The sequence below is a fragment of the Orycteropus afer genome, unplaced genomic scaffold (assembly GCF_000298275.1).
Source record: "Orycteropus afer afer isolate SDZICR_OR568_19922 unplaced genomic scaffold, OryAfe1.0 scaffold00023, whole genome shotgun sequence".
In the NCBI taxonomy this organism is placed as follows: Eukaryota; Metazoa; Chordata; class Mammalia; order Tubulidentata; family Orycteropodidae; genus Orycteropus; species Orycteropus afer.
Window position 1 is genome coordinate 419927 of NW_006921610.1, and position 13295 is coordinate 433221.

The 13295-nt window shown below is 34.3% G+C and overlaps 1 protein-coding gene across 1 annotated transcript in view; it reads right to left on the reverse strand.

Annotated features, from left to right (window-relative positions):
- Positions 1 to 462: 462 nt before the first annotated feature.
- KCNJ3 (potassium inwardly rectifying channel subfamily J member 3) overlaps positions 463 to 13295 on the reverse strand; it is a 210881-nt gene continuing 198048 nt past the window's right edge. The window contains exon 3 of the mRNA XM_007934919.2: positions 463 to 1049. Within this exon, the coding sequence (XP_007933110.1) occupies positions 463 to 1049 (587 nt within the window). The remainder of the gene's footprint in view (positions 1050 to 13295) is intronic.

Genomic DNA, 13295 nt, shown 5'->3' on the forward strand with positions numbered 1-13295 from the left:
GATATCTAGATATAGATATCTGGATATATAGATATATATAATTTTATCGCCCTGAAAGCTATCCACACTTTTGGCTTAATACATATGTTAGAAATGCTGGGGAGAATACTACCCCATTTAAATATATATATATATATATTTTTTTTTTTCCAGAATACACAATATAAATATGCCATATATAAATCATGCCATAAAACTAAATGCAAAATCTGCACATTATTGCATGCTTGATGTGATAATACATGCCCATTAGTAAGAAATTCCTTACGATGTCCTCCCTTCATCACTTTTGCTCTTTGCACAGTAGTAATAATTGGGAAGGAAGGGTTCTCAAATATGCATATAGAACTGGGTGGTGCTGGGGAATGTCCCTTTCATATTCTTTAGGGAGGATTACCTCATCAGCCAAATATTGGACTATTACTAAATCAAACATTAAATAATGCCTAAGGGGGTGTTTTGTTATGTGAATCGATCAGAGTTCATTTTTCTTAATTTGGCTGGAAGATTTCCTTCCATCCTAGCTGCTCCTCCAGCCATTTTTTGAAGCTTTGGTGGCAAATCAGCCACAGACTGGCTCATGGGATCAGATAACATCTTGGTGGTTTTAGATACCAGTTTTTCTTCTGAGTTTCCAGGAACTGAACTTATTCTTTGAAGTTTCATGGGCAAATCTCCCAAGCTGTAGGCTTTTTCTGAAGTTGTAGAACTCATTCTCAAGAGTTTTTTTGGAAAGTCTTCTCTTCCAGTAATTTTCTGCAGCTTAGATGGAAGCTTTGTGCTAATGTCATCTAATGCATCTAAGCATTCCACAGAATTATGTCTTTCTTTGCTGTTAGTTATGGCTGGTGCTATTAAAGGGGATGACATGAGAAGCATTTCTTCCTGTTCTTTCACACTGTATGGTGGGGTAGGGACTTCAAATGTTGCATGGAATTGGGAGTAATCAACTTTAAAGAATCCTTCCTCTAAGGAAATTACAGGAAAAAAACGATGACCCCATAGAACTTCATCTTCAGTGTATGATGTTCGAGCTTGACAAGTCATCCCTATGAGCAAAAAGAAAGTTCTTGATAAATTACGCATAGTGAAAGCACATGTTTGAGGGGAGAAATTCATTTTGCATTGCTATCTAAGCTTTAGATTGTTTACCTGAGTAGACTGAATGACAGAATGTTAAAAATTTTGATATAAGTTAATAGCTATGATAACATACAGTTTTTCCCAATGAAAAACACAGGACACAATTACTCTTTGTTCTTGAAGGGTTATATTTCAAAACATAATTAACACTTATTCTACATAAAACCAAAAGTAAAAATGGACAAGAATAATCTCATAACATACTTCTATCTATAAGGAAACAAATGGAGAAGTCATGCAATTATTTCCCATGACCAAAGAAGCATCCAAAATGCAATGTATGACTCAGTCCAAACTTAACTACTATGTACATGTAAGAAAAAATACTTAACTAAACATCACTTTTCTTTTCTGTAAAACATAGAAAATAAGACTGGGCTCACAGGATTGCTGTGAGAATGAAATAAGGAAAAAAAATGTAAAATATGTCATATAATATCTATGTCTTACCAGTTACCCTCAGTCAACTCCAACTCACATTTACCATTTACATAAATAAAGAACACTTCATTGTATATTTAACAGTGAAAGTTGGTGGTGGAAGGTGGGAGGGCTGAATTTAGTCATCCCAAATACAAACCAAACAAACCCACTACCATTGAGTGAATTCCAACATGGGTTTTCAAGGCAGTAAATCTTTAAGGAAGTAGATTTTCCCATCTTAATTACATGGAGCGGCTGGTACGTTTGAACTACCAACATTCTGGTTAGCGATCAAATGTCTTAGACATTACACCACCAGAGCTCTTTATAATTATCCCAAGACCCTGCTAAATGAATAAAAGTTAAAAATATTCCTTTGCTGAATGATAAGAAGCTGTTTTGGTGGTTCCATATTTTCGATCTCTAAGGCCAAAATCAACATTTGCTAATATTTTAGGCATGTATATGCTAAAATTGTTATGTGCCGTCGAGTCGCCCCGACTCATAGCGACCCCTCCTTGGGTTTCCGAGGCAGTATCACTACGGAAGTAGGATTGCCCAACCTTCCTTCCGAGGAGTGGCTGGTGGGTTTGAACCGCCAGCCTTCTGGTTAGCAGGCAAGTGTCTTAGCCACTATGAAAGTGTCTTAGCCACTATGCCCTGGTAGCACAGTGGCTAAAGCTCTTGACTGCTAACCAGAAGGCTGGCGGTTCAAACCCACCAGCCACTCCTCGGAAGGAAGGTTGGGCAATCCTACTTCCGTAGTGATACTGCCTCGGAAACCCAAGGAGGGGTCGCTATGAGTCGGGGCCGACTGGACGGCATACAACAACAACAACAACATATGCTAAAATTAGTAATCTGGGTCATGTGGTATCTCAATGTCCATCGCTGCTTTAGAATCTCTGAAATTAATGATGGATAGCTGACATTAGATGTTTCTACTTATATATTATATTGCTTATATATAATTTGCTTCATCTATTCTAATTTATGCAATTTTATTCTCTTCAAAAATCATGTATTTAGACTGAGTTACTACAAAACCAGTCAACCTCAGAACATTCATTGTGTGAAGAGTAGAACCACATATACCAAAGTGAGCGACCAATACAATAACACTAAGGAAAAGGAAGACACAGAGAAGTACACAAGAAGTACTATTTTATAGGGGGTGTGTGTGAAGTTTAAGTCTTATATTGGTCAAGGATGCAATTTTTTGTAAGTAGCAAAACTGACTTCTTTCCTCTCCTTTTTTTTTTATCAGAATTCTGTTAGAGGCTACTGAAATGTTAAATAATTAAGGAATTGAAAAATTGACCCACTCAATAATTAAGTATAGTTTAAACAAGCAATGACAGTATTTCTTCAATGGTTAAAATTCTTCTGCAACTGTCATATAATAAGAAATTTTTATTGTTTTTATTACAGAAATAATTTGGAGAAATGAAAATTCTGCCCTTTCCTCCCCCTCCCCTTGACTAGCAATCAAACATACAATACTTACAGAGAATTAGGACAAAATGCTTAATTAAAAAAAACAAAATTGAAGATAAATTAATCATATTACATCCCAAATATTGCATTATAATTATCATCAATTATGTATCACCAAGGAATCAATTATTATCACTTACATACAGTCTAATTCCAGACAATTTTTAAATAAACTTACATGGAAAATAAATGTCCATTATGTGAAGCACTGTATCAGGTGCTCCATATATACTATTTCTAATTCTCACCATCTTCTTGTTAAAAAGGTATTCTTATGCCCAGTTTAAAGATAAGAAATCTAGTACTCCTCCTTAGGCACAATTTAGTATGCTGTAGAGAAAGGATGTATCATTCTAATTTCTGTTCTCTTCCCCCCCCCCCTTTGCCATGATGCCTCTTTTATTGTAGTTAGGAATCCATTTCTGAACAATCTATCCATTTGACTCTCCCATGGTACAAATCTGACATGAACAAATATCAGTTTACATAATCATTATTATGCCAGGAATAGCATCCTTGCCAGATATTTTTATATTAAGATAATGAAATGATTACAAAATAATCCATTTTATATATATGTACACAGCAGCATTGTGTATTTTCCAGTACCTTTTCAGCCTTTAACTAAATATTTCATAAGAAAAATATCAGGTCACCATTTAATAAAAAACATTTTTCCTGATACATTTACTTGATTTTATTTTGATAAATTTAAATATGATAAAAAGAAAAATTATCTAGACTAAATGGGAAATATCCAGTTGAAATATTTCTTCTACAAAAACAACCATCTCATGAATTACTCTTTATTTTTCCAGTACAAGATATTAATTTAAATTTATTTAAAAAGGTCATAAATATATATTTACTATTAAGTGATATCACTTCCATTACAATCCTATTTTAATAATAATAAGAGTAACAAAAAAACTCCATTACAAAATCAACAGTGTTCAGAATTATCTGTGGTTTGGTATCAGAAAAGATGTGCATCAGGTTTGAATCTGTTCAGCATGCTTAATTAATCTGTATGCTTAGTAAATAATATGGGAAGCTAGACTAGATGAAGAAGAACATAGCATCAAAATTGGAGGAAGACTCATCAACATCTGCAGATGACATCACCTTTCTTGCTAAGAGTGAAGGGGGACTTGAAGCACTTATTGATGAAAGTCAAAGACTACGACCTTCAGAATGGATTATCCTGAACATAAAGAAAAGAAAAATCCTCACAACTGGAACAATAAGCAACATCATGATAAATGGAGAACAGACTAAAGTTGTCAAAGACTTCCTTTACTTGGATCCACAATCAATGCACATGGAAACAGCACTCTAGAGAAATCAAATGATGCACTACATTAGGCAAGTGTACCACAAAAACTTCCTTAAAGTATTAAAAAGTAAAGATGCCACTTTGAGGACAAAGGTGTACCTGACCCAAGCGATGGTATTTTCAGGCATCTCATATGTATGTGAAAGGTGGACAATGAACAAGAAAGTTCAAAGAAGAATTGATATCTTAGAATTACTGTGTTGGTGAAGAATATTAGATATATAATGGATTGACAGAAGGATGAACAAATCTTTCTTGGAAGAAGTACAGATGGAATGCTCCTTAGAAGTGAGAATTGCAAGACTACCTGTCATATTTTGGTCATCTTGTCAGGAGGTACCGGTCCCTGGAGAATGACATCATGCTTGGTAAAGTAAGAGGTTCAGTGAAAAAGAGGAAGACCTCAATGAGACAGATTGACAGAGTTGCTGCAACAATGGCTCTATCACAGCAGTGATACTGAGGATGGTACAGGATTGGCCAGTGTTTCATTCTGTTGTATACAGTCGCGATGAGTCAGAACTCACTTTGGTCGTGTTGTCAAAAGGGACTGGAGCCCAGAGAAGGATATCATGTTTGGTGAAATAGATGGTCAGTAAAAAAAAGGGGAAGAGCCTTAACACGATGAGTTGACACAGTGGCTGCAACAATGGGCTCAAGCATAACAAGAATTGTGAGGATGGCACAGGACTGGGCGGTGATTCCTTCTGTTGTACGTAGGTTCACTATAAGTCAGAGCCAATTTGATGACACCTAACAACCACATTAACAATGAGTCAGAATCAACTATATTGCACCTAAAAAAACAAGAGAATTATCTAAGGGCACATACTCATTTTAACTCAGTGCTTTGAAAGGCAACACAGTTTTGTAAGTTTGTTCTTTGATCAATTTAAGTGCATTATATATTAAGAATTGAATTAAATTCAGAGAATAATTTGTTTGATTATTTCTAACAACAACATAGTAAATACTGAAACAAAATTTGGTTGTTATCACTACCTTAAATCATTTTATTTGGTGTCTCTTTTATATTGAAAGGGAATATGAAATTAAAAATTGAAATTCTATCTGCACTATTTACCATTACAGCATGCCATACTGCTGATTCTTATTGACTACCTTGATACTGGTATGGAGTTATCAGAAGCCATGGAAAGAATTCGGGAAGCTTCAATGGAGGAACAAATAGGGGGGATCTTAAAGTGAAAATTTCCCTTGCAGGAAACAAACCACAGAATAATAATGTGCTTCAAGTGCTGTCTCGTGACAAACAGAAAAGGTATTTCAAATGTTTGTTCATATACCAATATTTATAAATATTGTTACTGCAATGCCAGTGGATGATTTTGCCTGAAAAGGAAGGTAAACATATTCAACTGTATAAAATTACTTTCTTCCACATAAACTGCTATTTGAGGGTACCATATAAAATTGAAAAGTAGATGAATGTACGAGCCAATTGCACTCCTAAATAGTTTGCAACAAAGCTATCAAGGCCTCAGTTTCCTCTTCTGTAAGATAAATATAGCAACACCATCTGTTACAGAACTGTTGTGAGTTTGAGATAACTTAAAGTGCACAGAACAGTGTTTAGTATTTAATGAAGCTCAAAAATGAGTTCAATTATTATCGCTCTATAATGATCATTTATATTTTCTGAAAATTCATGACACTGCCTTAGTATTGGTGGGAAATTTTGACATATTAGTAGTGTATCTCATATTAATAGTACAGAAAAATAATTTTAAACATGACAGGATATTAGATAGCAATTCTCTCTTCAAAATTATCAGGCAATGAAACACTTGTTGTTGTTGTTATGTGCAGTCAAGTCTTGCTTGGGTTTCTGAGGCAGAATCACTATGGAAGTAGATTGCCCAATCTTCCTTCCAAGGAGTGGCCAGTGGGTTTGAACTGCCAGCCTTCTGGTTAGTAGTCAAATGCCTTAGGCACTATGCCACCAGAGCTCCCAATGAAATATTGCAAATATGTAAAGTTATACAAAAAGATAAATTACTCATCTTCTCAACTGTTATTTTTTTTATATTTTCTGCCTACTTATCCTCAAGAACTGGAGATTGACTGTGGAAATGTGCGGTATATCATAAAGACATGCAGAAAGTCAAATGGCTAAAATCAAGTATAATAGTCTGTGCATTGTACAGAGGCTATTTGCCAGCACTGTAACCTTTTTTCTTTTACTGTTCCTTTTACATTTTGATTATATTGTGTTAAGGTATACAAATATCAAACATTTTCAATTCACATAATTAGTTTTAAAATCTTGTTCCACTTCACAAGACTATTAAATTATAATCAATATACAGACAATTAATATGAAAGCTTTACAAGTTACATAACAGTAAAATGTCTATGACGGTCAATTTGCAGTTTAGTCAATGTGCTACAGTCCATGTAATTGAAAGATTACTTGTTTTTGCAAAAGTTAGTCCAAAAAGGTGTTGAAAAAAATAAAATACAGATTTTTACTGAGAAGCTTTAAGGAAGATATAATTATATTTTCTAAGACCAGGCATGTATCATAGAATTTTCCCTTCTAGAATGCATTATTTTACAGTATTTCTAACTTGAATGCAAATTATTTTAGAAAAATCCAGGTTTAGATTCATAATTGTCGATGTCATTTGAGTTAAAATATATGCAAGTGGATATAATTATTCAAAAGATACTATACAATTACTCCTGTTAACTGGCAGTGAGGCTGTTTGCATGTTTTAACCAGATTCCAGACTTGAACAAATGTGGTGAAATCAACACGAGCTCATCTCTGTGGAAACTGGCAAAGCAACAGATGCTGCTACTGGAAATAGCTGGGACTTTTAAATCCTTAGATGAAAAACATTTTGAGAAAAAAGATTTATTTTGTGCATAGATTCACAGATGAAAAAGTGTATATATTATTGTTTAATTTATTCCAGTGCCAGCATGTCCATTTAGAAGGGTAAATAAAAAAATAAATAAACCCATTGCAAGTCTATTCTGACTTATAGTGACCTTATGGAAGAGGCAGAACTGCCTCATAGGGTTTGCAAGGCTGTGAATCTTTATGGAAGCAGACTGGTTTATCTTTCTTCTACAGAGAGGCTGGTAAGTTTGAACCAGAGACCTTTTGCTTAGCAGCTGAGCAATTTAACAAGAGCTTAGAGGCAGTATGATCTGATCTCTTTATTTTTTCAAATTTCTTTTTACGGATTCTGCCTTTACATGAAGTATTTTACTTGATCTTTTTGAGTGAATTGAATATTCATTTAAGCAACAGGTGTGAAAGCTCTTTAAAAGAAAATGGCAAAGTAAGTAGTTATCTGACAGAACCTTACTTAAACTTTCAGTATTCCCCTATCCCAGTCATTCTTTATTATTTCTCATGGTCAGAGACCGAGCAAATGTAGCCTATATGAGGTGAGCACGATGTGGTTAAATAAAAATAACCACAGGGCAAGGTGACTTCCCATATGTTCTAATACAGAAAGTATCACACAATCAATACTTTTGGCACAGGAGGAGCCTGTTTCTAGGCCTTACCCAACACAGAAGTTGCTTCGAGAGAGAGAAAAGGAGGAAGAGAGAAATGGAGAGGTGAGAAGAAAGAGGAAAGGAAAAGAGAGAGAAGAAAGGGAGGGAGGAAGAGAAAAAAAAAAAAAAGGCCATTTTCTTGTAAACATACCTGTGTTTAAGACTCAATGGCAGTGGGTTGGGTTTGGAGTGTTTTTTGTTTGTTTGTTTTTGTTTTCTGCACTAAACAAAAGTAAATCTTCAATTCAGCTATATATAATTATAATAATTCATATCAGTATTGAGCTTATTATTTGTCAAGTATCTTTCTGAGCACTTTCTGGATAGTATATTTAGTCCTCAAAATAACTTATTGAGCAAGGTACTATTAGCCCTCTCCACATTTCCTAGAGATGGAAATTGAGTCCCAGAGAGGCTACACAATAGTAAGTTCCCATGGACAGGAGGTGGAGAAGCTGGAATGAATCCAAGTAACTAGTCTTAGGATTCCATGCTCTTCATCACTATGTTATGTTGTCTCTCTTGCAGGTTGTGTTGTGTAGCAGAAAGAGGGAATGAGAGAGTTTAACATTGAAAATATAGTTAGTCAATACTCACTTTAAAATCTCATCTTTGAGATACAAAAGCATCAAGCCATGCCAACCCTGGAGAGCGTTTGCATAAAGGATAAAGCACAGGCTTCACTGTCAGCCCTACCTAAATAAGAACTGTTTGACTACAAGTTTCATTTATACCCTCAAAAAAAAAAAAAAATCCTGAAAAATTGAGTCAAATAAATATTTCCCTTAAAACTATTCTCTTTACCTATTTTTTCTTTAAATTGACAGTTGTTTCTGATAAATGACTTTGAACTTTGACTAATCACCTAGCATGTGTGGCATGTGCTACATCACAAAGTAATTTTCTACATAGTAGGAGGCTCTGGTGGCATAGTGCTTAAGGCATTTGACAACTAACCAGAAGGCTGGCAGTTCAAACCCATCAGCCACTCCTCAGAAGGAAAACTAGGCAATCTACTTCCATAGAAATACTGCCTCAGAAACCCCAAAACTCAGGATTATTGAACAAGGTCTGTAGATAGATGTTTGTTCCTTAAAATACTTTCAAAATTTCATCCATCTTCCAAAATATAATAATTCTTCATTCTCTCCAGTATGTTGCACTGAGCTGAACCCAATTTAAGCTATAAACTTTCTGAAACTTTCTAAAAAACATAGATAGTATGTATACCACTGTTAAATAATGCTACATTTACTGGCATCAGACTCTCCTGGAATACAGGTTGCAGAGCTATTAAACAGCTTCCAGAAACTGTGGTTTTCAAGCAGATGAAATCCCTCCCTTTAAAGCTTAACATATTCTACTTATATTTTTAGAGAGATGTAGAAGTTTCTAGAATGCATTCAACCCAATATTATACTCTATTACTTACAAGCACTTGTTCTTACATGGTGTTCTCAGTTTTCCATTACTGTTCAAGTTAGGTCAAACTTTCTTCAAAAAAAAAAAAAAAAGTAAATAATAAAAACAAAGACAAGCTCAATTGTATTTGTTAGAAAATAAAGCTTCAGTAAGAAATTGAACAACAGACTTCAAATGTAATACTTTATTTTCCAAGTTCTCAGTAGAACAAAAGAAAGTAAAACAGATGTTTAATAATAATCAGGAGAACTAAATGTTGGATGTCAAAAAATAAATGTAAGTGGAGATTGTAAGAGTCTATGGCAGGAAGAAAATCTGACAGGTAATTCATAATCAAATTGCTGGAAAACCTATTTAGGAGAGACAGGGTAGTATTCAGGAAAAGAACATAGGTTTTGAATATAAAATCAAGTTTCTATTTCAATCATTCACCATTCCTAAAACCTTGGGAATATTTTTAAAAAAATTATCTGAACCTTGGTTGTTACAAAATATGGATAGGAATAACAAATGACACCAAATTATAAGGTTATTATGAGGGTAAATAATGTAACTTTTTTAATGGACATGGCAATCCTACTTCAGTAGTGATACTGCCTCGGAAACCCAAGGAGGGGTCGCTATGAGTCGGGGCCGACTCGATGGCAAATAACAACAACAACAACATTATATTACCTGTTAAGTAATAAAGGTTCAACAATAGGTACCTATTTTCATATTATTATTAGAGGTCTAGTTAGTTAAAAATTCAGCTTAGTTATATTGCAAATAATTCTTTAGTGATCATCTAACTTCTCAGAATTAACTCAAAGTAAATGAAATAATTCGCACCTTGATTTCATCTGAAAATTGGATATAGACCACGTTGCCTTATAATTATGTGGAGTATGAGAAAAAGCATACCATTATACACATTATGAGCTGAGCTATGTGTAGCACTGTCAACATGGTCTGCCTTGTGCAAATGTGACTTAATTTTACAGTTGCAAATAACTCTTTGGCCATGTTGACAAGGCACTACCATCAGCTGTCTACTCTCACTTCATATAGAAGGATTGCACAATCGTGCCAAGTACACTTTCAACTGATTGTCATTCCTTTAGTATGTTGTTGCTGTTGTTGCATGCCGCCGAGTCAGACCCAACTCATAGCGACCCCTCCTTGGGTTTCCAAGGCAGTATTACTACAGAATGCATTGCCCAACCTTCCTTCCAAGGAGTGGCTGGTGAGTTTGAACTTCCAGCCTTCTGGTTAGCAGTCAAATGCCTTAGGCACTATGCTACCAGAGCTCCTTCCTTTAGTATAGTAGTGAAAATAATGTATTTTTAGCACACTGTTTTCTGCTTTCCTTTCATGGTACCTGCTAAAACATGCTTCCTTGTGTTGTCCATTATAGACTCAAAACAATTGATACCTAAATCCATTCACAATATTGTTTTCTTATGATGGGATATAATCAAAGCATCATAATGCTATAGTTAAAATGCATTCAACTATTGTTGATGATTACCCTTATTATCAGATTGACATCAGAAAAGATATTGTTCAAGAGGAAAATGTAATTCATTTCTAACTGGAAAACAAAACAAAACAAAAAAGAACACCTCTTGGAGAATGCTGGCATTTATACTGAAGAGTATTATCCCCAATCATAGGGAAGAAAACATTTTGAAATATTGTATGAAGCAATAACATCCCTGCTCATTTGTCTGAAATATTACTAAAAAATTACAATAGTTAAATATTTATAATTTCAACAATATTCTAGACAATAAAATAAAATATATAAAATATAAAATAAAATATAAAATAAATACATCATGATCAGGTGGGATTCAAGGGTGGTTCAACATCAGAAAATCAATCAAAGTAATTTACCATATTAAAAAGAAAAATAGGAAATTAATCACATGATCATTTCAATCAATGCAGAAAAAACATTTGATAAATTCTAATACCTTTTCCTTATAAAAATCCTCAGCAAAGTAAAAATAGAAGGGAAATTCCTCATCGTAATTCAGGGTTTATATGCAAAACCAACAACCAACATTATTCTCAATTGAAAGAGATTGAAAGCATTCCCCTTGAAAATGGAAATAAAACAATTATGCCCATTATGACCACTCTTATTCAGTATTTTACTGGAAGTACTATCCAGAGCAATAAGGAAAGAAAGGGAATAAAGGGCATACAAATAGGTAAGGAAGAAATAAAACTATCCCTATTCACAGATGGCATGATCTTATACACAGAAAATCCCAGAAATTCCACAAGAAGTTTACTGGAGCTAATATAAAGGTTCAGCAAAATGTCAGGGTAAATGATTGGCATTCAAAAATAAGTTGGATTCCTCTACACTAAAAGGAGAACTCAGAAAAGGAAATTCAGAAAACAGTACCACTTATAATAACCTCCAAAAGGACAAAATACCTAAGAATAAATCTAACCAGGGATGTAAAATATTTATAAAAGGAAAACTACAAAACATTACTGCCAGAAACCAAAAGACAAACATACAATGCTCATGGATACGAAAACATAGCATTATGAAAATGTCAGTACTACCCAAAGTGATCTATAGATATACTACAACCCTGGAACAAATCCCAGTTGTTTAAAAATAATATTTTATTGTATTTTGATGGATGTTTACAAAGCAAATTATGTTACCATTTAACAATTTTTACACAAATTGTTCAATGACTTTGGTAACATTTTTCACAATGTGTAAACATTCTAATTAATACCATTTTGATTGATTTTTTTCCAGGAAGCTACTTTCACTACCCCTTTACCTTCTTGTATTTGCTTTAGAGTAATTTTTGACCATTTTGTCCCACAGGGGTGATTTTTTCAAAAGGAGCCCGGTACTCACAGATGATATTCTTTATTTTATGAGATGATCTGTTATTTAGCTAAAAGGTGACCTTAAGAAGTAGTTTGGGTTCAAGGTTTAAATAGTATTCAGGGTGATAGTCTCAGGAAGTCTTCTAGTCTCAACCAGTCTCTTAATTCCAGAGTTTTTAAGAATTTGAGTTCTGCTCCACATTTTTCTCTCATTCTTTCAGAATCCATTTATTGTGGCCATAATTAGAATGGTTGGTAGTGGAAGCTAGGCATCATCTAGTTCTCATCTCAGGGTAGAAGAGGGCATACTTCATGTAGACTACTACTCTTGTCAATTAGTTTCTTCTGAGTCTTTGGTTTCCTTCTTTCTCTTTTGCTCTTAACTGCATTGATGAAACATGTTTGTAATCATCTCCCCCAAACCAGAAAACTTCCTGGAGTTGGTGGAAGTAAATCACTATAAAATTCCTCTGCATTTTTTCCTGCCTCCAACCCCATACCCACACCACAAAGCCTTCATATTTGTGTAAGGTGGAAAATTGCAGACCAACCACCCTGGATTTGAGAATAATCTTGGCTGAGGATGAAGAGGCAGATAACAACAATAAGAATAACATTCAAAAATTTGTGAATGGTTACATAGGTAGATATGGATGTGAATGTTATAAAGGTCTGAGTGGGAGTACAGGAGTACATGTGTGTGTCCATGGAAGCAGCTGTCAATGAATCAAATGATGTATTGCACTGGGAAAATCTGCTACAAAAGGTCTTTTTAAAGTGTTAAAGATCAAAGGTGTCACTTTGAAGACTAGGGTGTACTTGATTGAATCCATGGCATTTTCAATTGTCTCATATGCATTCAAAAGCTGGAGAATGAATAAGGAAGACTGAAGAAGAAATGATGAATTTAAATTATCGTGTCAGCAATGAAAATTGAATACACCATGGACTGGTAAAAAAAAACTTCAGATGGATCAAAGACTTAAATGTGAAACCTAAATCTATACAGTTCCTCAAGGAAAATCTAGGGACAAATTTAAGGGCCCTAATATATGGCATAAATAGAATATCAAGCATAACTCAAAATGCA